The following is a 24,194-nucleotide window of genomic DNA, read 5'->3' as shown; positions in this document are numbered from 1 at the left end:
GCAGAGGGTAGTAACAGAAATTTGGAGGGAGGCCAATTAAATTGCACTCTGAAGTTAAAACTTTTCCTCTGCCTTTAAGATGATTAGCAGGGAGAGGGGAGAATTTCACTCTGCCAACAAAAATGGAGAAATATCACGTTTTCTTCAGATATATGAAAAACAAAACACACTGCCATTTTCCTTCAAGTTCGTTTGCTTTTACTGTGAAAACCAAAGCCATTTTGACCCAGACAAAACCAGCCTCCTATATTCGCAGAAGACCCATTTTATTTTCACTTGGCATTTTTTCAGTGGATATGAAGCAGAACTGGAAAATCTTGAGCCCACTAGCCAGTCTGAATGGCTGCTGTGGGTGCTGAATGGCTGTGTGTGGAGCTTAAGGGGGAAAATCTCTTTCCTTTTCAAGGTACTGCTCTGTGGCTGATTTTGCAGTCCTATGGTTTGAATGCCCCTTTCTGTAGTGGGAAGGAGGGGGAGGGTCCTTATACCTGTGGATCTTCTGGTCCTTCTCAGACTTGCCCCTTTTGTAATCATGTGCAGGTGTCCCCATAGTGCTCTATACTGCACACAGGGTTGCAGCCACTGTGTCCTTGGAATCCTTTTCCTATCTACCTGCAACAGTTCAGTTGGCAGGGGGCCTCTGAAAAAATGGAGATAGGATTTGCCACAGAATACATAAGGATTTACTGAAAATGCTGGAAATTCCTCTGAGTTTCCCTATAAACCTCCTTAGGAGATTAGTACAAAACTTCCGACTAATCGGCTATTTCAAGTTTCATGTCAGAAATTTCCCAAAGAGCCCTGCACTCCTGTGTAGTTTTGGGAGATTTGAAATTTTGCTGTCCTGCATAGATCTAGGGTTGGGATCAAAATGAATACTGTGTGTTCGCTATGCTCCAGGTGTGAGGTATTTGGCCTTACGAGGTTTGGTTTTGCTGTATTGTAAAAACAAAAAAGTCATTGTTGTTATGGAAAACTGCTCTTTGATCAGCTAGTTTACAATGTCATGCTGACTGGTTACAATTCAGCCACCTACAGTTAATACTGAATGAGTCAGGGCTCTCTCTTTTATTACCTGTAATTTTATACAAATGTAACACATAAGAAGCAATGCAGAAAATGCTTGCCTGTAACTTTTGTTTTTCCAAGTCTCTCCCTTCCACTAGCCTCTTTTCTATGATATTTAATTACCGAGTAATCTCTGATTTCTAGAAGGAGAGGGCTGTGACTCTAAAATAAAAAATACTTATGAATCATATTACAAATAAAATATACACCAATAAATTTTCCTGCATATCAAACTTGAAGAAATTCAGCCTCCCGTAACTTTGTATAAATCTTGATTGCTTTTTTAAGATTCTAAATTCTGTCCCCAGCGTCCCCCTTCCCTTCCATAAATTACACACAGTAGAGCTGGAAAGAACAATGTTTTATTGTAACATACCTGTTTATGCTAATAATCTTTGGGACAGGGACTGTCTTTTTGCTCTTTGTACAGCACCTAGTACAAGGGGGGTCCTGGTCTGTGACTGAGACTGCCCTATGATAATACCATGATGATGATGTAACTATAATTACTTTAATAATAGAAAATACATTTCTTATCCTTATCAACGTCATTACAGATGAGGTTTTTTTTTTCATTTAAACCATGGTGTTATAAGACTTGATCCAAAGCCCATTGAACTCAATGAGACTCTTGCCATTTAAAGAGGAGGGCTTTGAATCAGACCCAGAAGTTGTCCTTATCTATCCATAAATTGAGTTAAACAAATGCAAAATCCTTGTTTGGGCACTTGGGACTCAATCCTGCAAGATGCTGAGCACTTCAGTTTCTGTTGACTTCAGTGGGAGTCCAGATGCTCACTATGTAGGATCGAGCCCTCAATGTAGCCACTTTATGTAGCTTAATTTAATAAGAAATTGGCTTAAGGCACATGCATATAGATTCCAAGGCCATAAGAGATTATTGTGACCATATAGTCTGACCTCCTGTATTACACAGGCCAAGAGCATATCTTTTAGAAAATCATCCAATCTTGATTTAAAAGTTGTCTGTGTTAAAGAATCCACCAAGATGCTTAGTAAATTGTTCCAATGGTTAATTTCCCTGACTTAAAAATTTACACCTTTTTTTCTAGTCTGAATTTGTCTAGCTTTAACTTCCAGCCATTGGATCATGTTACACTTTTCTCCACTAGAATGATGAGCCATTATTAAATATTCATGCCCCATGTAGATACAGACTATAATCAAGTCACCCCTTAACCTTCTCTTTGTTCAGGTAATAGATTGAGTTCCTTGAGTCTGTCAGTCTAAGGCAGGTTTTCTAATCCTTTAATCATTCTCGTGGCTCATCTCTGAACCCTCTCCAACTTTTCAACATCTTTATTGAATTTTGTGGACACCAGAACTGGACATGGTATTTCAGCAGTGGTTGCGCCACTGCCAAATACAGAAGTATTATAACCTTCCTATTCCTACTCAAGATTCCCCTGTTTGTATATCCAAGGATTGCATTAGCCCTTTTGGCCATAGTGTTGCATTGGGAGCTCATGTTCAGCTGATTATCCACCACAACTCCCAAATCATTTTTTTAGAATCCTTGCTTCCCAGGATAGAGTCCCCCATCCTGTAAGTGTGGTCTACTTTCTTTGTTCCTAGATGTATGCACTTACATTTAACTGTATTAAAACACACATTGTTTGCTTGCCCCAAGTTTACCATGAAGTCCATATTGCTCTGAATCAGTGGCCTGTCCTCTTCATTATTTACCATTTCCCCCAATTTTAGTGTCATCTGCAGACTTTATCAGTAATGATTTTGTTTTCTTCCAAGTCATTGATAAAACGGTTAAATAGGGCCAAGAATTGATCCCTGCAGGACCCCACTATAAACATACCTCCTTAATGACAATTCCACATTTACAATTACATTTTGAGACCAATCACCTAGCCACCTTTTAATTCATTTAATGTGTGCCATGTTAATTTTATATCGTTCTATTTTTTTTTCTCAAAATGTTGTGTGGTACCAAGCCTCACAGAAGTCTAAGTATATTACCTCAACACTATTGCCCTTATCAATCAAACTTGTAATCTCATCAAAAAAGATAAGTTAGTTGGACAGATCTATTTTCATAAACCTATTTTGATTGGCATTAATTATATTACGTTCCTTTAATTCTTTATTAATAGAGTCCTGTTATTAACCACTCCATTATCTTGCCTGGAATCATTGTCAAACTGACAGACCCATGTCATTGTGTTTACCCTTTTAAAATACTGGCACAACATTAGCTTTCTTCCGGTCTTCTGGCACTTCCCCAGTGTTTCAAGAATGTAGGGAGAAAATTAGAAAGGCCAAGGCAAAAAACGAGATTAAACTAGCTAGGGACAAAAAGGGTAAAAAGAAAACATTTTACAAATACATTAGAAACAAGAGAAAGACCAAGAACAAAGTAAGCCCATTACTCAATGAGGAGGGAAGGACAAGAACAGAAAATGCAGCAATGGCTGAAGTGTTAAATGGCTTTTTTGTTTGTTTTCACCAAAAAAGTTAGCAGTGATTGGACAATAACAGGGTGAGCTGTGTAAATGGGGTATGATCTGAGGCTGAAATAGGAAAAGGACAAGTTAAGAACTACTTAGACAAGTTAGATGTCTGCAGGTTGTCGGGACCTGACGAAATACACCCTAGAATACCTAAAGAACTGGCTGAAGAGATCTCTGAGCCACTAGTGATTATCTTTCATAGAATCATAGAATAGCAGGGTTGGAAGGGACCTCAGGAGGTCATCTAGTCCAACCCCTTGCTCAAAGTAGGACCAGTCACCAACTAAATCATCCCAGCCAGGGCTTTGTCAAGCCTAACCTTAAAAACTTCTAAGGAAGGAGATTCTACCACCTCCCTAGGTAACCCATTCCAGTGCTTCACCACCCTTCTAGTGAATTTTTTCTCCCTAATATCCAACCTAAACCCCCCCCCCACTGCAACTTGAGACCATTACTCCTTGTTCTGTCATCTGCTACCACTGAGAACAGTCTAGATCCATCCTCTTTGGAACCCCCTTTCAGGTAGTTGAAAGCCTATCAAATCCCCCCTCATTCTTCTCTTCTGCAGACTAAATAATCCCAGTTCCCTCAGCTTCTCCTCATAAGTCATGAGTCATAAGTCAGCCCCCTAATCATTTTTGTTGCCCTCCACTGGACTCTTTCCAATTTTTCCACATCCTTCTTGTAGTGTGGGGCCCAAAACTGGACACAGTACTCCAGATGAGGCCTCACCAATACTGGACAGAGGGGAACGATCAGGTCCCTCGATCTGCTGGCAGTGCTCCTACTTATACAGCCCAAAATGCTGTTAGCCTTCTTGGCAACAAGGGCATACTGTTGACTCATATCATCCACTGTAACCCCTAGGTCCTTTTCTGCAGAACTGCTGCCTAGCCACTCGGTCCCTAGTCTGTAGCAGTGCATGGGATTCTTCCATACTAAGTGCAGGACTCTGCACTTGTCCTTGTTGAATCTCATCAGATTTCTTTTGGTCCAATCCTCTAATTTGTCTAGATCCCTCTGTATCCTATCACTACCCTCCAGTGTATCACCACTCCTCCCAGTTTAGTGTCATCTGCAAACTTGCTGAGGGTGCAGTCCATGCCATCTTTGAGAACTCATGGAGGCGGGAGAGAGCCGAGAGGACTGAAAAAGGGCAAATATAGTACTGGTCATGAAAAAGGGGAAAAAGGACAACCTAGGGAGTTCTAAACCAGTCAGATTAACTTTGGTATCCTGAAAGATAATGGAGCAAATAAACAACTAATTTGTAAGAACCTAGAAGAAAATAAGGTGAAGTAAGAGTCAACATTGATTTATCAAAAACAAATCTTGTCAAACCAACCTGATATCCTCCTTTGGCAGGATAAAAGCTTTGTGGATCGGGGGAAGCAGTAGATGTGGTATACCTCAACTTTAGTAAGGCTTCTGATACTGTCTCAAATGACCTGCTTATAAACAAACTAGAGAAATATAGCCTAGATGAACCTTTTATTAGATGGGTGCACAACTAGTCAGAACATATACTCAGAAAGTTATCCGTGGTTCACAATCAAGTTGGAAGGGCATATTGACTGGGGTCCCATAGGGATCTGTTCTGAGCCAAGTTGTATTCCATATCTTCATAAATTGTTTAGGTAATGGCATAGAGAATACATTTATAAAGTTTGCAGATGACACCAAGCTGGGAGGGTTGCAAGCACTTTGGAGGACAGGATTAGAATTGAAAATGATCTTGACAAACTGGAGAAATGGTCTGAAATAAATAGGATGAGATTCAATGAGGAGAAATGCAAAGTACTCCACTTATGAAGGAATAATCAATTGCACAAATATGAAATGGGAAATGACTGCCTAGGCAGGAGTACTGCAAAAAAAGATCTGGGGGTTACAGTGGATCATCAACTAAATATGAGTCAAAAATGTAACGCTGTTGCAAAAAAAGTGAACATAATTTTTGGATGTATTAGCAGGAGTGTTACAAGCAAGACATGAGAAGTATCTCGTCCATTCTACTCAGCACTGATAAAGTCTCAACTGGAGCATTTTGTCCAGTTCTAGGCACCACAGTTCAGGAAAGATGTTGGCAAATTGGAGAAAGTTCAAAGGAGAGCAACAAAAATGATTAAAGATCTAGAAAACATGCCTATGAGGAAGGATTGAAAAATTGGATTTGTTTTCTCTGGAGAAAGGAAGACAAGTACATAAAAGATTGTTAAATTGTTCTCTTTGTTTACTGAGGTCAGGACATTAAGTAATGGGCTTAAAATGTAAAAAGGGAGATTTAGGTTTGACATTAGGAAAAACTTCCTGAGTGTCAAGGTAGTTAAGCACTGGAACAAATTACCCAGGGAGGTTGTGGAATCTCCATCATTGGAAGTTTTTAAGAACAGTTAGTCAAACGTGTGTCAGGGATGGTCTATATAATACTTAGGTCTGCCTCACTTCAGGGAACCTGACTAGATGAGCTATCAAGATCCCTTCCAGTCCTACATTTCTATGATTCCATGATTACTTGTACCTAAACTACCATTCATGCCATGATAAAAGCCAGGTTTAAGTCAATTTTAAGTGTGTCCACACAGGAATTTGATTTAAAATCCACCCTTATTTGAACCAGTGCAAATATGTCCCTACCTTGCACAACTTCACCACCTAAGACAAAGTGTATACCAGGCACTAAGTAGGGTTATAGGTAGGGCCCTACCAACTTCACAGTCCATTTTGGTCAATTTCATGGTCATAGGATTTTAAAAATCACAACTTTAATTATTTCTGCTATTTAAATCTGAAATTTCACAGTGTTGTAATTGAAGGGGTCCTGATCCAAAAAGGAGTTGTGGGAGGCGGGAGGGGTTGCAAGGTTATTGTAGGGGGGTTGCGGTACCGCTACCCTTACTTCTGCACTGCTGCTGTCGGCAGCACTGCCTTCAGAGCTAGGTAGTTGGAGAGCGGCGGCTGCTGCTTTGGAGCCCAGCTCTGAAGGCAGAGCCGCCAGCAGCAGCGCAGAAGTAAGGATGGCATGGCATGGTATGGTATTGTCACCCTTACGTCTGTGCGGCTGCCTGCAGCGCTGGGCTATAAGTCAGCAGCCACTACTCTCCAGCCACCCAGATCTGAAGGCAGCAGCACAGAAGTAAAGATGGCATGGTATGATATGGTATGGTATTGCCACCCTTACTTCTGCGCTGCTGCTGGTGGGGTGCTGCCTTCAGACCTGGGTGCCCAGCCAACATCTGCCACTCTCTTGCAGCCCAGCTCTGAAAGCAACACAGAAGTCAGGGTGGCAATACCGTGACTCCCCTAAAATAACTTTGCGACTCCCCTGCAACTCCCTTTTGGGTCAGGATCCCCAGTTTGAGAAATGCCGCTCTCCCCTGTGAAATCTGTATAGTACAGGATAAAAGCGCACAGTAGACCAGATTTCATGGGAGGAGACCAGATTTCACAGTCCGTGACGCATTTTTCATGGCTGAGAATTTGGTAGGGCCCTAGCATGTTAGCTAACACAAATTTGGCTCTTCACTTAAAAAAGAAAAAAAAAGTTCCTGCTTGCCTTAGCCCCGCTTTGCTGCTGACTGGGAGCTGCCTGAGGTAAGCACCGCCGAGCTGGAACCTGCACCCTGGTCCCCCTGCCCCAGGTCAGAACCACCACACACATCCTTACTCCCTCCCAGACCCCCCCACCTGCACCCGAACCCCCTGGCCCAGGTCGGAACCCCTTCCTGCACCTAAACCCCCTCCAAGAGCCCAGACCCCTTCCCACACCCCAACCCCCTATCCCAGCCCTGAGCCTGCTCCTGCACTCCAAACCCTTTGGCCCCAGCTTAGAGCCCCCTCCTGTACTCCAAACCCCTCATCCCCGGCCCCATCTCAGACCCTGCACCCCCAGCCAGAGCCTGCATCCTCTCCCACACCCCAAATTTCTGCCCCAGCCCTGAGCCCACTCCCACACTCCAAACCCCTTGGACCCAGCCTGGAGCCCCCTCCTGCACCCCAAACTCCTCATCTCCAGCCCCCATCCAGAGCCCTCACCCCCCTCCCACACCCCAACCCTTTGCCTCAGCCCAGTGAAAGTGAGTGAGGGTGTGGGAGAGCAAGCGATGGAGGGAGGGGGCAGGAATGAGTGGGAGATGGGGACTCAGAGAAGGAGCAGTGGAAGGGGCTGGGGCAAGAATGTTCAGTTTTGTGCAGTTAGAAAGTTGGCAACCCTGTTGTCAAAGTTTTTGTATGCTTCGCATCAGAGGAGAGTTTTAAGGAGGATAATGAGGTAACTTAGTAGCTATTTACAGAGAATACCTTCCAAGTGTGTGGGCAGCATGGGAGAAAGCAAAATGGTGTTTGAAAACTTAACAAGTGGGCAGGGGAGGCTGGCATCACAGGCTGATTGGAGGTGGTGAGCATAGTCTGATAATGAATAAGAGCTGAGATGTAGGGTGGGGATTGACTATGAAACACCTGGAAAGTGAAGATAAGCATCATACTCTCCACGAGGAGCCTGTGAAGGGATTAAAAAAACAGAGGGTGAACATGGTCAAGGTGACAGGCTAGGCAAATGATCTTTGCAGCAGCAGCATACTTAAGGTTTAAAAAAAAGCACTACAAAGAAAACATATTAAAAAAAAAAAAAGCAAACCCACACACATGCGAATAAATTTATCAGTGTTTCCCTACCCCTAACAAGGATATTGGGAGGAGAAGTCCTTCAAACCCCCGCGCAATGGGGATTGCCTTGTTGGTCACAAGTTCATCACAGTTTCAGCTCATAACAACCATGCTCATAACACATTTAGTCATTTTATACTGTTCAGGGGTCTTTGATCTAGAGTTTCCAGGAGTAGGTAACCAGCGGACTACAGGGCTTGCGCCCAGGGTTAGCTTCAAAAGATTGGCTCTGGAGGGAAGAATTTGCATTTCCCTCCTTCCAAGTACTTTCTAGGAAATCCACTTTACACGTGTTGTTCCAAAAAGTCCTTTGAAGTGCCATACAATCCCAGAACCGTACATAAATATTTGAATTTTTGATACCAAGAACTCCAAAGACTGAATTCAGTAGGATTTAATTTCAGTAAGGTTTGTCCAGGCTGTTGCAGGATATTGTCAGTCTGTCACATTAGACACACACACACACACTTCAGTAATATTGCTATTTGCAATACATTAATATGGCCTGCCCAATTTATAAGTATATGTTCCCACTCATTAAAATCTTTTTGAAAAAATTTAGTCTTTTTGAAGTCTTTAAACCATGATTTGAGGACTTCAATAGCTCAGACATAGGTGAGAGGTTTATTGCAGAAGTGGGTGGGTGAGATTTGGTGGCCTGCATTGTGCAGGAGGTCAGACTAGATGATCATAATCGTCCCTTCTGACCTTAATATCAATGAATCTATCCCCCTCTCCCAGCCCAGTTAATATGGAATGAGGCACGGTTCTTTTTAATGAGAAAGCAATCTTTTTAGCTCATGACGACAATGTTATAGATACTTAAGGAACAGGAATAACTACACAGAGTGCTTTCCCATGACATTTTCTGATCCAGGGCTGAATTGTGCACTTTATTCAGCCGGAACTCTCATGGGAAGTTGGTTGAGGGTGAGTATACCAAGATGCTCAGGTACCACAGTGAAGACTACAGTATAATACATAGATAGAGAAAGCCAGGGGAAGAGATTATAGACCTATATTCTCTGCTTTTTGAATTGGGGGGCTTATCCCAGGATTAGATGCCTGGCAAATTCAGATAGTGTGACTATTTAGATCAGAAGGATGGGATTTATAAAGGAAAGTAAACAGAGCCTCTAGAGAATCTTCCCATAGTACTTCAGTGGAAGAGCTGTTCCCCAGTTTCATAAAGCTAGGGGTAAACCAGACAACAGACACAGTTCAAGAGAGGCGCTCTTGGCCTACGTTGTGCGTACTCCTAAATGAAGTATTGTCCTATGACAGATGTTGCTTTAAGGAAGGTTTACTGGTAAGCCTTGCTTTGACACAGCCAGCAAAAGGATACATGTCTGAGAAGATCTATGCTTTCCAGCTGGCTGAAAAACTCCAGAAGGCTTACAGATTTGACTTCACAGATCACTCTTCAGGCTGAGGGACAGCAAAATCAGGATTTTGATCATGAAGCGAAAAAATATTCATTGTGGTTTTGTTTGAATTCTGATTATTATATTTTTATATGGATCCTGTGGGTCCATGCAAGCTCATGTGGGAGTCAATCTTATAGCTAAAAGAAAAGGAGTACTTGTGGCACCTTAGAGACTAACAAATTTATTTGAGCATAAGTGAGCTGTAGCTCATGGAAGCTTCTGCTCAAATAAATTTGTTAGTCTCTAAGGTGCCACAAGTACTCCTTTCCTTTTTGCGGATACAGACTAACACAGCTGCTACTCTGAAACCAACCCTATAGCTACTTTCTACTTAATGTAATTTAAAAAAAACGGGTCTGTTTTGTAAAAAATCACTTTCCATTTTGCCAAATGATAAATTTCTGGGAAAACATAATTACGTCTTAGTTTCAATTTTTTAGGAAAGATAAAAATAAAATGGCAAAACTGCCACTGAATGTAATGGGAGCAGATGAGTCCTTACCTAAATAACAAGCTTTCAGGATAGATATATTTTAATCTACTCACCCTAGTGCACTGTGATCTTTCACCCATGGCCACAGATACTTAAGTTCCATGGACCATTGTAGCCCTGCTATTGTGGGTGTACTTCCTGGTCCCCTCTGCCGTCTTATTTGGGTGGTGCAGATGAGAAGTGGCAGTGGTAGTTGGAATGAGACTATCAAATTGCTAATCTGCCTAGTATGTGAATAGGCTTTAGTTTTTGTAGGAGTTCCGTGTATCTCTGTTTAAAGGCTGGCCATTAGGAAAATTATAATTTTTGTTTGTTTGTTTTTCACAAGCATAAAGGGCATAAGTTAGTAATTTCTTTTCTTTCAGGCTGACATCGTGAAGTTTGCAGGAGTATGCCAAAATACCAAACATTGCCAGCTCTTTAATACTATTTCTCCTTACCCACCACTTTAAAGAGGAGACAAGCCTAGTGCATGTTATACTGGAATAATCAGGAAACCAAAGAAAATATATCTGTTTCTACAAAACAAACACACACAAAAAATAATAGAATCTGTAAAAATGACATCTTACACTTTTTGTCACTTAATGACTTCAAAGTGCAGTAGCTGCACTATTCTGTTTCCTCTGAGTTGACATGATGTCCATAGGGTGTATCCATCTATACAAAATCTGTACACGATGGTAAAGCTATACAGGCTGGTTTCATACAAACTGGTGGACTCTTCACTGAGGACTCCAGATAAAAAGAGACAAAATATCTTTGGATTTGGTCTTAATTTGTATTTTCCTTCTCATCTTCTGCAAGGTATTTTAACCTCTGGTTTGCTGTGGTGAATTAGTTTAGGGCCAAATAGTGCCTGGCCCTTGTATGAGGTCACCGTTGGAGAGGCTGCAAGAAGCATTCTCCCTGTTTAAGCCCTCCAGACAGGTCCAGGCACAGTTGCAGTTCCTGCATTTTCTTACAGTACGACCCACCTCCAAGGGAGTGGGGAGGAGATAAGGCCATGACAGGTCACATGCTATCAGATGTGTAGGGTAGTTCATGCATACTACACCCTTCTACAGGACTGGTGAAGTAGGTGTGCTTCCTTTCTCGGCTTGCACAATGGACCCCAGACTTCTCCCTGGGAGCTGCAGACCTGTAATGTATTGACACAATCTGGCCCCAGGCTAATAGTTATGCTACATCTGTCTAATATATACCTATGTACATCTAATACCTATCATTTCACTACAGGACCTAGGCAGCATGAGTCAATTATCTAGTAGTGGATTGTCTTCCTCCTTAGCTTCTTCAGTTCACAGTAAGCAGGTAGTAGTAACAACAACAACAAAACTCAAAACAAACAAAAAACCTGGGCTCTCACAGTTCATAAAGAAGTGAAAAGCAAGTTTTTCATTTTATCTTCAGTAGGTTGAATCACCTTACTTTCCTATAATATTGTCTCACTAAGCAAATATGTGAGCATTGTGTGCATTTCACCATTCTTCCTGTTAAATGCAAGCAGTAATTCTTGAAGTACTTTATGCTTCATCTTTTGAAGAGTTTTAATGCTAGTGTAGTTCATGTAAGCCAGAATCATAGGAACAGATGGGAATTCTTTATGGTCAGGCAATATGGAGCAAGTACCTGGAACAAAAGTCTAATTATAGGAGTACCAAATTAAGTACAACAGTTTTAGTGGTTCTGATATGAAGTAGTAAAAGAAAAAAGTGAGGTGGATTCTGAAACTTCAGGAGTGAATGCTTTCCACAACTAAGCCAGGGATTTAGGACTTGCTCCAATTCCCATTGAAGATGATAGCCAAATTCCTATCAACTATGGGAGCAGGATCAGCTTAATTCATAAACGTGCCCTGTTGTTTTTAATATGAGTCACGTGAATTAAATTTTGTTTAATGCTTTGGAAGCATTTAGGGCAAGTTTAAATCAAATTGTAATTTTTCTGCGTTAATAGCCTTATTCTTCAGCTTGTTAATGCTGCTACCTCAGGGTGTTTACTCTTGGCTATTAGTGCAACTTAGAGGTTTACACTACTGAGAATGAAATAGGCAACTCTTAAAACAAAGTGTTTGAGGTCATAAACATTATAAAATGGGACTCCTTAAAGAGATACATTTTAAAAAAATGCAAAATGGTCGTTTCATTCTTGGCAGGGTTTGTTTCAGAGGAGTAGCACGTAGTTCAAAGAGCACTTAATAAGCAGCTGCAGCCAAAGGAGGATTTCAAACCAGTGGGAGCCCACTTTCCTGGTCTCCCTCTCTCTCTACAATGTGGCTGTGTACGTGTCATATAACTAAATTGTGTGGGGTGAAAGGTTACAGACAACCAGTACACAGCACACTGCACAAGAGTGGAGGGAACTGAAATGTTGACCAAAAACACCAAGGTTAACCCCTTCTCTTACAAAAAGTGTTCATGCAAAGCAGATAGATTCCCATCCAATATACATAGCAGCAGCACCACAAAGCAAAACAGGGAACCAAAGTGATTGTATTCTGCATTGTTCTGTACATAATCCTGGATTTGAGGGCAAATTCAATAGTGTAGTCATAGTATAATACATATGTACCTCGTTCAGTCAATCTGATTGTTCACTCAGTTTTGCTCAAGTGTCTGTGCAGTCCTTTGGATGCAAGCACAAAATGTGGCATGCAGACAAGAGTTAAAATGCAGTGACCAAGAAATCAGAATCTTCCAGTATGTCCTAGTGAGACAAATAGAAATGAAAATGGAACAATTATCTTAGAAGATAAAGATGTAGAGATTTTTTTTTATCTCCAATTGAATCTTGTGCGCCTCTCTCTTCACTGCTAGATGTTGCTGCTAGTCTAATGGTAAATATATCACGGCTTGAAAGGACCACCTCCAGGTGTTAAATAGTCCATCCTCAGTATTCAGTCATGTCTTGATCTTTCTGCTGAGACTGCTTGTGAGGGTGGTTATGATTTTTTGTGCTGTAGACCCAAGCCCACTTTAAACTGAGTGGAGATAACCAAATGTATGCAATGTTGTAGCTGTGTTAGTCCCAGGATATTAGAGAGATGGAACAGATTGTTTAGCAAAAGTAGTTAACACATTCACCTTGAATAGTCCCCTGAAATATGTGTTAACTATTTATGGTAAACGATCTGTTCCATCTCCTAGTTAGTGGTGACACTCTGAGTAAGGCACGTCTACACTATACAGCTTTTAGCCACATGGCTGTGTCACTACAGCTGTGCCACTAAAAGTTGCGCAGTGTAGCCACTGTTTCTCGGCTCTCCTGCCAACAAAAAAACATTCACCCTCAACAAGCGGAATTTGCGTTGTCGGCAGGAGAGCGTTCCTGCCAACAACGTGCTGTTCACACTGGCGCTTGTCGTGGAAAAACGTTTCTTTTGGGGGGCGGGGGAGTAACACCTCTGAAAGACAAAAGTTTTGTCATTCAATTGCCAGTGTAGACACAGCCTCAGTTTCCCAGACCTGAAGAAAAGCTTTGTGTAAGCTCTGGAAATGATCCGTCATTTCACACTAATTATCAATACGCCTCAGTTGATAAAAGCTGTCAGCCAAGAGCAGAAAGATTCTGCGTCCCATGCCCTGAGCATTTACTGCACTGTAAAAATAATTTTATTTGAATCGTTTCCAAAAATGTATGTAAACCAAGTCTGCAGTGACAGGCCGAGAAGATGAAGATCAAAAAAAGGGGATTTCCAGAAACTTTTAATGTAGAGTGTTAGTGACCAAACTCTGCACCAGTCTGTATGCTTAGCCACCTGCTCTACCAAAATACTTTTAATATGAAATTAAATGTCAAACATTTATTGATTTCAGGAATGTACATTTTATTGGGATTTTTTTGCAAAGATGATTTTAAAAACAGGAGAATAAATATTTAGATTTGTTCAGCAGGCCCTAGTGGCCTTATTTATATTATTCTCTATTTTGGAGTGGGTGAAGGGAGCCCTATAAAACATAATGCCTTTACAAAACAAACTTTATTTTTTACTAGATTAGTTTTAATGGGTATAATTTTTAATTTAGAAAACAAAAGTGGCACTGTAGTACTTAATAGGTAACTTAAATGGGAAAATAGGTCATTTTGGGGGTTAACCACTTCCTTACTTGTGTACTCTTCATAGTTTAGCAGATAAAATAGAAACCGCCTCAATGCCAACATTTATATATAAAAACATAAACTTCACTAAAGTTAGGCTCCTAAATAGGTGACCTGATTTTTCAAAAGTGCTGAGCACCCAACAGCTCCCATAAAGTTATTTGTTTGTCAGTTTTGGATAAATCCCTTTAACAGAATAGAAGGGACCGACTGTAAAGGATATATGTATTGGGATTTTTTCACACTGACCATAAAATGTCATCATGTGCTCCACACACATTCATCAGGCAGGACTTTGATCTGCCAGTGAAAAAGATGTTCTCCATTTTTTCATAAGAGATGGATCTGAGCTACAGAATTCAGATTTGGATTAGAATCTGAAATTCTCCAAATCCAGCTCTTTGAATCTGACCATCTCTTCTTTTCCCCACTCCTCTATTCTCTATAGAGCATCGTCCAACAAAGCTTTTTCTTTTTGATTTTTTCTGTTGTCCTACACATAATTGATGGTTTCAGACTAGCAGCCGTGTTAGTCTGTATTCGCAAAAAGGAGTACTTGTTAGTCTCTAAGGTGCCACAAGTACTCCTTTTCTTTTTACATAATTGATGGGGAGTCATCTATGATGTTGGCAGAAGTCTGGTGTCAGAGTTTTAGTTAATTTGTGTTCCCTCTTTTGGATTATTGTCGCTGTAGCAGCAAAACAATAATATTTCTGGGTCATTCATTGACAGGAATTATTGTCTCTCTTACAGTTTCTGTAATTATATTTCCCGCAGAGCGTAAAATATTGGTCAAGTTTTGAATCTTGGCTTTGTGATTGCATCCCTTTAAATACATGGGTCTCAATCTTGCACGACTTACATGAGTAGTCCAATAGGAGTCAATGCTATGAAGTCAGCTGGACTGTTCACATGGTTAGAGATAACTCTTATATGTAATGCTTACAGGATTGAGTCCTTGATTTATAAAGAAGATTTAGATTTTAGATGTTACTTAGTTTAAAACAAAAGACATGGTGGGATTTCCAAAGGTTCTGTTTAACTTTCTGCAAGAATCTTAATGAATATTACCAGTAAAACGAAAAGGTGAAGTTTCAAGAGTGTAGTGTGTGAATATGCTGATTCAGCAATTTCAGCAGTAGTGTGAATTGCAGTGAGTCGGCCACATTTGAATTTAAAGACAACTGTGACAGTGACCAACTGCTTTGCAATGGGGAACGGGTGATGTAAGTTGACACCTTAAAGCAGTCCATATCATTCAGTGGTAGTCTGTTCTGGCAGGTCTCCACTATGAGGTGACACCATTTAAAGATGTTTTCAGCTGGGTGGAAAAAAACAAAATAAAATACAGAATCTAGCTAGAGAGAGGAAGTGGACGAATAAGAGAAACTAAAAATGTGAGGTTCTTTATTCAATGTTTTTTTTTCTAGGTTCTACATGGGAGAAAACGTTACGACAGATCGGTTTTGAAAGGTAAGCAGTGAATTTATCTCCTATGCATGTTACATCTTAAAATACAAACAAAAAAAGAGATGTGCACACACAGGTTGGCAGAGTTATTTACGTTAATTGACCTACATTATCTGGGATGTCAAAGTTAGGGGGAGTGATATGCAGAGTTACTGATATGTTCACAACTTTCGTTTTTAACTATATCTGTGATCATCATGGAGCACAAGGTTCTTTTGTAAATCCGGCTCACAGTCATTTCAGCTGGGAGCAACATAATGTATTAGGGTTAAAGTAGGCTTCATAGAGTATTTGGTTTGAAGTCTTACCTCTGAATGAAGGTATCGCTGCTTTCCCATATTTTTCATAAGACTTCTGAACTATGGCATATTAACTAACAAAAACGAATGAATGTGGAAAAGGAACATGATTGGCAAAGCGCTATTTAACATCAGAGAAAATCCGGAATTCAGCATTCCTGAAGTGCAAAGGCTTCTTTCAGCCAAACATAACCATAAGGTCGTCATACCAGAAACATATGTCTCTCATGGAACTAAACTAGGCCAGGCCTTGCTAAAGAGTAATCTGTTCTCAGGGCTGGAAATACTCAGTCCCCTGTATGCCCATCTACAAACATGAAGCAGAGTAATCTGCTTCCTGTCCATATATAGAGCTCTGATCTTCTGTCTAAACCAAATATTTCTAGACTGCACAAGAGTGTGCTAGGGCAAGGCATGGGGGCACTATGAACTGGACTAGATATGTATGAGAGAAGGGGAGTGTTGTCTTTTAACATTAAGCGGAGACTGACTGGTGCTAATAACATAGATGGCCTTTTCAAAGCCAGGGTGACGTTGAGGAGAGGAAAGCCTTTCCTTTTCATTGTCTCCACCTAGTATCATCTTTCTAGCTGCTCTCACTTTTATTGCCTTGTTGGTTAATTTAAACAACTTGCCTGTATTTAAGTGAATGGCTAATTCATTGAACCAGAATGCAACTATTCTGCACAAGGCATAAATTGGTGCCTTATAGATTTTCTATTACAATAAAATTTATCTTTAAATTTAAACCTCTCCCTTGATTAAAATCCTCAGACATTAATAACAATAAACGAAAGGCGGCTCTGTGTCATTCTTGTCTAAAAGCATTCCACTTCACTAATTCCTCCTGAGCACATAAATTGACTGAACTCTGAACCACTATAGTATTAGCAAATGTAAGGGGTGGATCAATACTACCATTAAACAACTTACCCTCAGGACTTCAAGGACAGTGTCCCAGAGTCATTCCCCAGATTTATTCTTAAGGCTCAGCATTAGAAGTTATTTGGAAATAGAGGCTCTGAAAGTTGTCCACACATTTGTCTACAGCTTTATTTTTCTTGAAGTTTACAAAGAGTTGATGATACCCTTACTGATCTATTTAAAAAAAAAATTTTTGAACTTCATTGTATGAATTTAACAAAGTGTAGGCCTGTTGTATTTCTTCTGTGGTATATTTAATTATATATGATTTCAGTGGTAGGCTTACTTTTGTAAAGACCGGAGGATCACAGACAGGGAGTTTGTACTATTTTTGGCAGGGGACAATTCAGGGAAAGGATTAATTTTAATTTTAATGCCTTCAGAATATTAACTATTTGCAGGGTATATGTTGAAACACTATGTTTCCGAGAAGTTAAAAGGACTGAGGGGAAGAAGTTATAATTTTGAATCTTTGCAGCGGTAAAAGTTACTTTTTGATTGGTACTGATTTGCCTTTTTAGTTTCACAGGCTATTGCTGGTTGAGATGTAAAGCTGCACTCAACCACAAAGGAGCTGCTTGAGCTTCTGACAACATATATAAATGGCATTGCTAAAAAATACCATAGGTACCAGTTGAAGTAACATGATTGAATGTTCACTGAAGAAGTAACTAAGGATTCATGGCAACATATGTATTTTAGTAATGCATTTTAATTTTCAGCCCCTTGGAGAGAAATTGTCAATTTAATGCACTGAATAAATTAAAACAAAACAAACCACCCATCACCAAATTTAAAAAAATGGGCCAAATTAATCTCTTGGATAAATCATTTATATTATTATACCTATTATGAGTTTGGTCCAACATTTTTAACCTGCCAAAAATATTGATTGCATTGTCCCATATTTTTAGCAAGAGTTAAACAGGAAATGTGGGAGATGAGATGGTCTACTAATAATTTAGTAGGTAAACAATCATTCTGGCCTGCAGAAGTCTCACTTGGCCAACCAACCCTTTAAGGGAAGACAGTCTATGTAATGGTTCAATAAGGCTGTGAATTACTTTTTACACTTTTAGTGAGGATTTTATGCCTCTGAAAAATTAAGAAAAGAATTGGATATGGTGTGTTTCATTTTTCTTTCAGAGAGTTGTCATGTCTCGAAGTTTGGTGAACTCTGTCTTCAGGCCTCAGATCTCAGTATTTTAAAAACCCCTTTTTTCCCTAACTATATTTAAATTCAAGATTAATGGCTGCCCTTGGTTGCTTTCTAAATCCTCCTCCTGTGGGTGAACTGCTTAGAATAGAGAAATAGCTTGCTGACTGAGTAAAAAAAAAAAAAAAAAAGCCTTGAGGCACAGAGTCCTGGAAATAATTATCAAGATAGGCCACAGAATTCTCTTCCTATCTTCTTCAGACAGCTTTTTCCCATCTGTCTATACTAGACTCCAGAAAGAGACAATTCAGCACATATTATGCCAGTGGATGGATCAGAGTTTTAGAGCTTGTTTCCATTGCAGGACAGGTCGTAGAAAAATGTGCACAATTTTATTTTAGAGCTTCTCTAAAGTCAGAAACACTCAGGCTTGTTTTGATCTGAAACCCATCCAGGATTTCATTCTAGGATGGTTCATATCATGAAAAATTTAAAAGCCTCTGTCCTCTCATTTTCATGTGGTCATTTGGCTTAATTCTTCAGTTTTCTATAATCACTTACAAGAACCTTAATTGGAATGCAGTACATTGGACCTTTTTTGTAGTGTGGGGATCATTCTGGTTTTAACATTACTTAAATTATAATTATAATTCCCTTTTATTATATTCTGAGGCTCTAGTTTATAATCATTCACGCTTTCAGTCAATTAACTGCAAGATGATGAATTAGATTTGAAGTTCATTATTTGTGACATCTGACAGGATCTTGTCCATTTATAGGCAGACTGTTTTTACAGCATAGTGAGTCTGGAAGATATAAAACACATTGGTCCGTTACAGAAATTATGCATTTTCAGTTGTTAGGACTAACAGCATCGGGTACATCTTTTCTGTAGGGTTGTGCTGCTTTTCCCACAAGTTAAATCTAATTTTATTTCTTAAAAGGCAGTTTATTTAACATGATATTCAGTCTCTGGTGCAAAACAGGGAAATACTGACTCTTTCATTGCTACAGTTTTCTTTAAAGTTTTATCACTTGCTGCTGCTGTTTTCCCAAGTCATGCCAAAGCGGGAAAATGGTAGTTTCAACTAAAGATAAAATGTATGACCAGCTTGAAGCTGTCAGGGATTAGAAATACAAAGGGCACAGTAATATAGATTATTTATTTTAGATTTTACTTATAGTGCTCATTAGAAGATGCTAGTATTTAGAAAAGATTACTTTAATGATACTATCTTATTAGTAGGTCTAGTCATGGAGAAAAGGACTTGTAGAAGACATAATCAACAATCTAATAATAATAGTCATTCTGATCATTCCTATTGTAGACAAGATGCTAACATGCTCTGATTTGTTCAACAATACACAATTCTCACTGTAGAAGGTGTCTTGTGAAGAATCTGAATATGTTCATGTATGCCAGGAAATTAGGTGTTCTCCTAGGGCAACATCTATATTTCACTGTGTTACACTGAGTTAATTGAATAATTTAATTGAAGCCAATGTATTTGGTCCTTGATATCACATCCACTAGCAGGAATTGTTTCTCTGTCAGTTCCAGATGGGCATAGAAGAACAAAACAACCTCTTTCTCCCTAACTCATAAATGAGTTGAACATTTAACCAAGTTTTGTTCAACAGAATCTTCATACTTTTTCCTGGTGTTTTCACTTATTTCTGATTTTTTAAACAGTCTTCTTTATAGGACTTGCTTCATTTTATGAACATCGTCAGGTGTTCTTACAGTGAACTAGCTCATATTTTAAGTGATCTGTCAGAAAAATACTTTGGAGGTTCAATGTTTGTTTTTGTAAGCAATGTCTTGGTTTTGAAGCTTTTCATTGTTTAAAACAGCAGTATTCTCCTATGAACAGTGCTTTCCAAAGTAGGCAAAGGGAGAAGCAGGTACTAGAGTACACTGCATTGTAAACAATCTTTTGTTGCCTGTAGTACCCATAGCCTGAATTGTAAATAGGAAAGTGATATGAGTATGGAGGGGAGAATGGCCTTCACTGTTTGCAAGCACATCCCTCGCAAGGTGTGGACTAAGGTGTAGAGCTGTGCAGATGCACTGACATTGGCACAGATAAAAGTTTGCTTATCCCAGAATGCAGGCAGGTTTTAAGATGTATGAGGGAAGGTCAGTCCTCAGAATCATGGCTTTAAGAGGGCTAGACCAGTAGTTAAAGTTTGGGAAACCTGTATGTAGGAAGAAGAAAGTAGGTCCCTTTCTTACTGCGACATTTCAGATTAGCTTGATTGACAGAAGGAAATGAAGACACTGAGCATACATTTCAGGAAATTAGGCCCTGATAATATACAGGGCATGTCATCATTACTTTGTGGTTACATGATGTTTACTCTGCAGTTGAGTATTTACATTGCTGTTGTATTTGTAGCCTGCAAAACAAAGAGACACCAAGAGATCTGGTTGTCTGAGCCTTTATGTAAGCACTCCTTGTGAGTCCAACATACTGCTTTTTAGCACGAGATAAATTAAAAATGCTGGAGCTTAAGTAAAGTAGCTTTATATCCAGGAAATGACTAGAGTTAAGAGCCTTTCAATTAAATGGAGTGTATCTGGATTTGACAGATTTAAATGAAGCTCTTATTGTTATTGATTGGGGTTTTTTTGAGACATTACAAGTAAGATAATTGCAACATACTATAGTAGCAATCACCTTTATCGAAATCTATACAGACTACAGCATCTGTGCATTTGGAGAAATTAGATGTAAAAAATGCTTAGTTTTATACCTCCGTCATAATGAGGAATACATTAAAATGTTGAATTTATCTGTTTACGTGTAATGTAACCTCTTTCTATTCCTTTAGAGCTAATAACTAAAGCTTGCTATATGATCAGAAAAAACTCAAACAAACTGATATATATGCTTGTGGATAATTAGGCTGACTTTACTCCACTGCTGTTTGAGGGGTTGTATTGTTCATAATTTGTGAGTACTGTCTCAGATAACCACCAAATACTTGTGGAAATGTCCACAAAGCAGGAAAGTCTTATGAATTTTAGCAAAACTTTGATCAAAAATTCATAGCAGAGGGTATGTTGCTCAATATTTGCTTGTTCAAAGATTTTTCAGTCCTCCAATCACAGAGGAGAAAAATACCACAAATAATGAAAATCAAATAGCTGAAACAAATAATTTCCAAAGAACCGATAGGCTGAAAGTTGTTCGGCAAAATATTTATGAATAGTTAATACATTTTAAGGTAATCATTGTTGGTTCGTAGATACTTTGCCAACACAGAAAAGGATGAATTCACAAGGACTGTTATAGATTCTTAGATTTTACAGCCAGAAGGGATTGGTATAATCATCTAGTGTTGTTACCTGTGTATCATAGCCCATAAAATCTCGTCCGGTAATTACTGCATCAAACACATAACTTCTCTTTCAGCTATAGTATATTGTTTAGAAAAACATCGAGTCTTGGTTTGAAGACTCCTGGAGATGGAGAATTCACCACATCCCTACGTAAATTGTTCTAATGCTTGATTACCCTCGTGTTTAAAAAATTGCACCTTGTATCTATTGTGAATTTGTCTAATTTCACCTTCCAACCACTGGATCTCACTATGCCATCTTCCAATTGAAGATGAAGAGCTATCTACTGTTAAGAGCTGTCTACTGTCAGTTACTTTTAGGCCATGATCGAGTCACCTCTAAACCTTCTTTTGGATAAACTAAATATATTGTGCTCACGACAACCATGTACAGTGGGTCCTTTGTCCCACAGGACAGAAGGAAAGAAGTCATTATCCCTAAAAGGGCTCCATCTGCAATGGGTGGAAGGGAAAGTTTTAGGGTTCCCAACTTTCTAATCACACAAAACCGAACACTTTAGCCCTGCCCCTTCCCTGAGGCCCTTCTCCACCCCTACTCACTACATTTTCCCCTCCCTTGGTGGCTCGCTCTCCCCCACCCTCACTCACTTTCCCTGGGCTGGAGCAAGGAGTTTGGGTGCGGGAGACGGTGAGGGCTCCGGCTGGGGGGTGCGGACGCTGGGGTGGGGCTGGGGTTGAAGGGTTTCGGTTGCACGAGGGGGCTGCAGGTTGAGGCAGGGGGTTGGGGTGCTGGAGGGAGTACGGGCTCTGGACTGGGGGTGCAGGCTCTGGGATAGGGCCAGGGATGAGGGGTTTGGGGTGCAGGAGGGCGTTCCAGGTTTGGGGGGAACTCAGGGCTGGGGCAGGGGGTTGGGTCGCAGGCTTACCTCTGGTGGTTCCCGGGCAGTGGGGCTAAGGCAGGCTCCCTGCCTGTCCTGGCACCGTGCTGCGTCCTGGAAATGGCCAACAGGTCTGGCTCCTAGGTGGGGGGGGCCAGGAGGTTCCGCATGCTGCTCTCGCCTACAGCCACACACCCCCCACCCTCCCCGCCGCCACTCGGGAGTGCGGAGTTGGTGCTCAGGGCAGGGGTAGCGCATGGAGCCCCATGGCTCCCCACCTAGGAGCTGGACCTGCTGGCCACTTCCGGGGCGCACACAGTGCCAGGGCAGGTAAGGACTAACCTGCCTTAGACTTGCAGCACTGCCGACTGGACTTTTAAGGGCCTGTTGGCAGTCCTGACTGGAGCGGCCAGGGTCCCTTTTCGACCGGGCATTCCAGTCGAAAACCAGACACCTGGCAACCTTAGAAGGTTTACTTGGATGAGGCAAGAACGAACAGTAAATGACCTGACCAGGAGGTGAGGCACTGTCCTTACAGGTGACCGGAGAGGAGAGGGAGAAAGGTATTTATACCCCGGGGAGTTCCGGAGAAGTTCTCTCGCCCTCTCTCCACTTCTAGGCAGATTGCAGCAACAGCTCCAGGTGTCTCCACATGCTCACTGCAGCAGTGCAGTAAGATCAGGAGGGAGAAGGGGAATCCCCCCTCGCAGCATGCAAGTGTAGTTAGCAAGCATGTGGAAGGAGGGGAAACCCCCCACGCCTCAGGCAGTATGGGGAGGTGTAGAGCCAGAGTCCCAGAGGCACTGGAGGAGGCCAGAATCACTCCAGGATCACAAGAGAAAGAATGGAAAGCAGCAGCAGTTGGAGGCAGTGACAGGACACAAAGAAGTGTAGCTGTTTTCCCCCTGGCAGAGATTTTTTTTCTTGGCTGGGGGAGGGCCAATGGACCCCTTAGTGAGTTGAGGGCATAGCTGTTGAAGACATAGGGTTGAGCTCCCTCCTCCCTACCCCACCCCGTTTGGCCCACCAGTTCACTGCTGGGCCTCAGGGGTTGGACAGCTCTGAGTCGGCATGGGTGGAGGAGTGGTTTACAGGGGCAAGGGAATGGGTCAAGGAGGGACATGCTCTGGGATCAGTTGATGCCCCTTGTGCACCATTTGGTGGCCTGGGAGCAGGCACTGCATGTGATTATTTTTCACCAGGGTCTGAACAATTTAGGAAAGTGTAAAGGGATCAACTTGGTGATTTGAGTTGAGAAGGATTTGGGGCAGATGTAGGATTTTTTTTCCCAGGATGACAATTGTTTGGTCTGAAATGTTGCAATGGAGGGTATGGCAGGTATCATGAAGGCCAGGGGGTATGTGAGGTAGATAAATTCATGTGTGACCAAGGAAGATGAATTACGCATCTGCACATGTCTTCTGGTTGGGTACCTGACTTATTCAGGGATACACCTCTCCGACTGGGGAGCAGATATATTTTTGTCCCTGTCAAGGCTGATTCCCCACTCTGGCACTTTGAGTGCAGAAGGTGGGGGCCCGCAAGTATTCTAAAAATTAATACTGGCTGCTCCAGGCTTGTATTAAACTCCCAAGGTTACAGCTTCTCTCTGACCTTGGATGGATAGATGCTGCCACCACCCAAATGCAAAAAACACCTTTGAACCCAGGAAAGCGCACTTGGGAATTCCTCCCTGTGGCGTACCCTCACGCCCTTTCACCACGCCCTCCGGGGAAGAGCTGAGAAAGAAAACAAAGGAAATCAGCTGTTGCCACCACCTAATTAAACAACATATGCACAAACCTCTTAGGACACAACAACCCCAATCCTGTTCTTAAAAAAGGTAAATTTTATTAAAAACAAAAAGAAAGAAAATACATCTGGAACTTAGGCTATTGCTAGATTTAAAAAGAGCAAATAT

At 41.0% G+C, this 24,194-nt stretch overlaps 1 protein-coding gene across 1 annotated transcript in view; it reads left to right on the top strand.

Annotated features, from left to right (window-relative positions):
• Nucleotides 1-24,194, top strand: part of PIEZO2 (piezo type mechanosensitive ion channel component 2) — a 432,480-nt gene that overhangs the window by 195,749 nt on the left and 212,537 nt on the right. The window contains exon 4 of the mRNA XM_037892875.2: nt 15,671-15,713. Within this exon, the coding sequence (XP_037748803.1) occupies nt 15,671-15,713 (43 nt within the window). The remainder of the gene's footprint in view (nt 1-15,670; nt 15,714-24,194) is intronic.

Source organism: Chelonia mydas, chromosome 2 (genome assembly GCF_015237465.2).
Source record: "Chelonia mydas isolate rCheMyd1 chromosome 2, rCheMyd1.pri.v2, whole genome shotgun sequence".
In the NCBI taxonomy this organism is placed as follows: domain Eukaryota; kingdom Metazoa; phylum Chordata; order Testudines; family Cheloniidae; genus Chelonia; species Chelonia mydas.
This window is presented reverse-complemented; position numbering and strand designations above follow the sequence as displayed.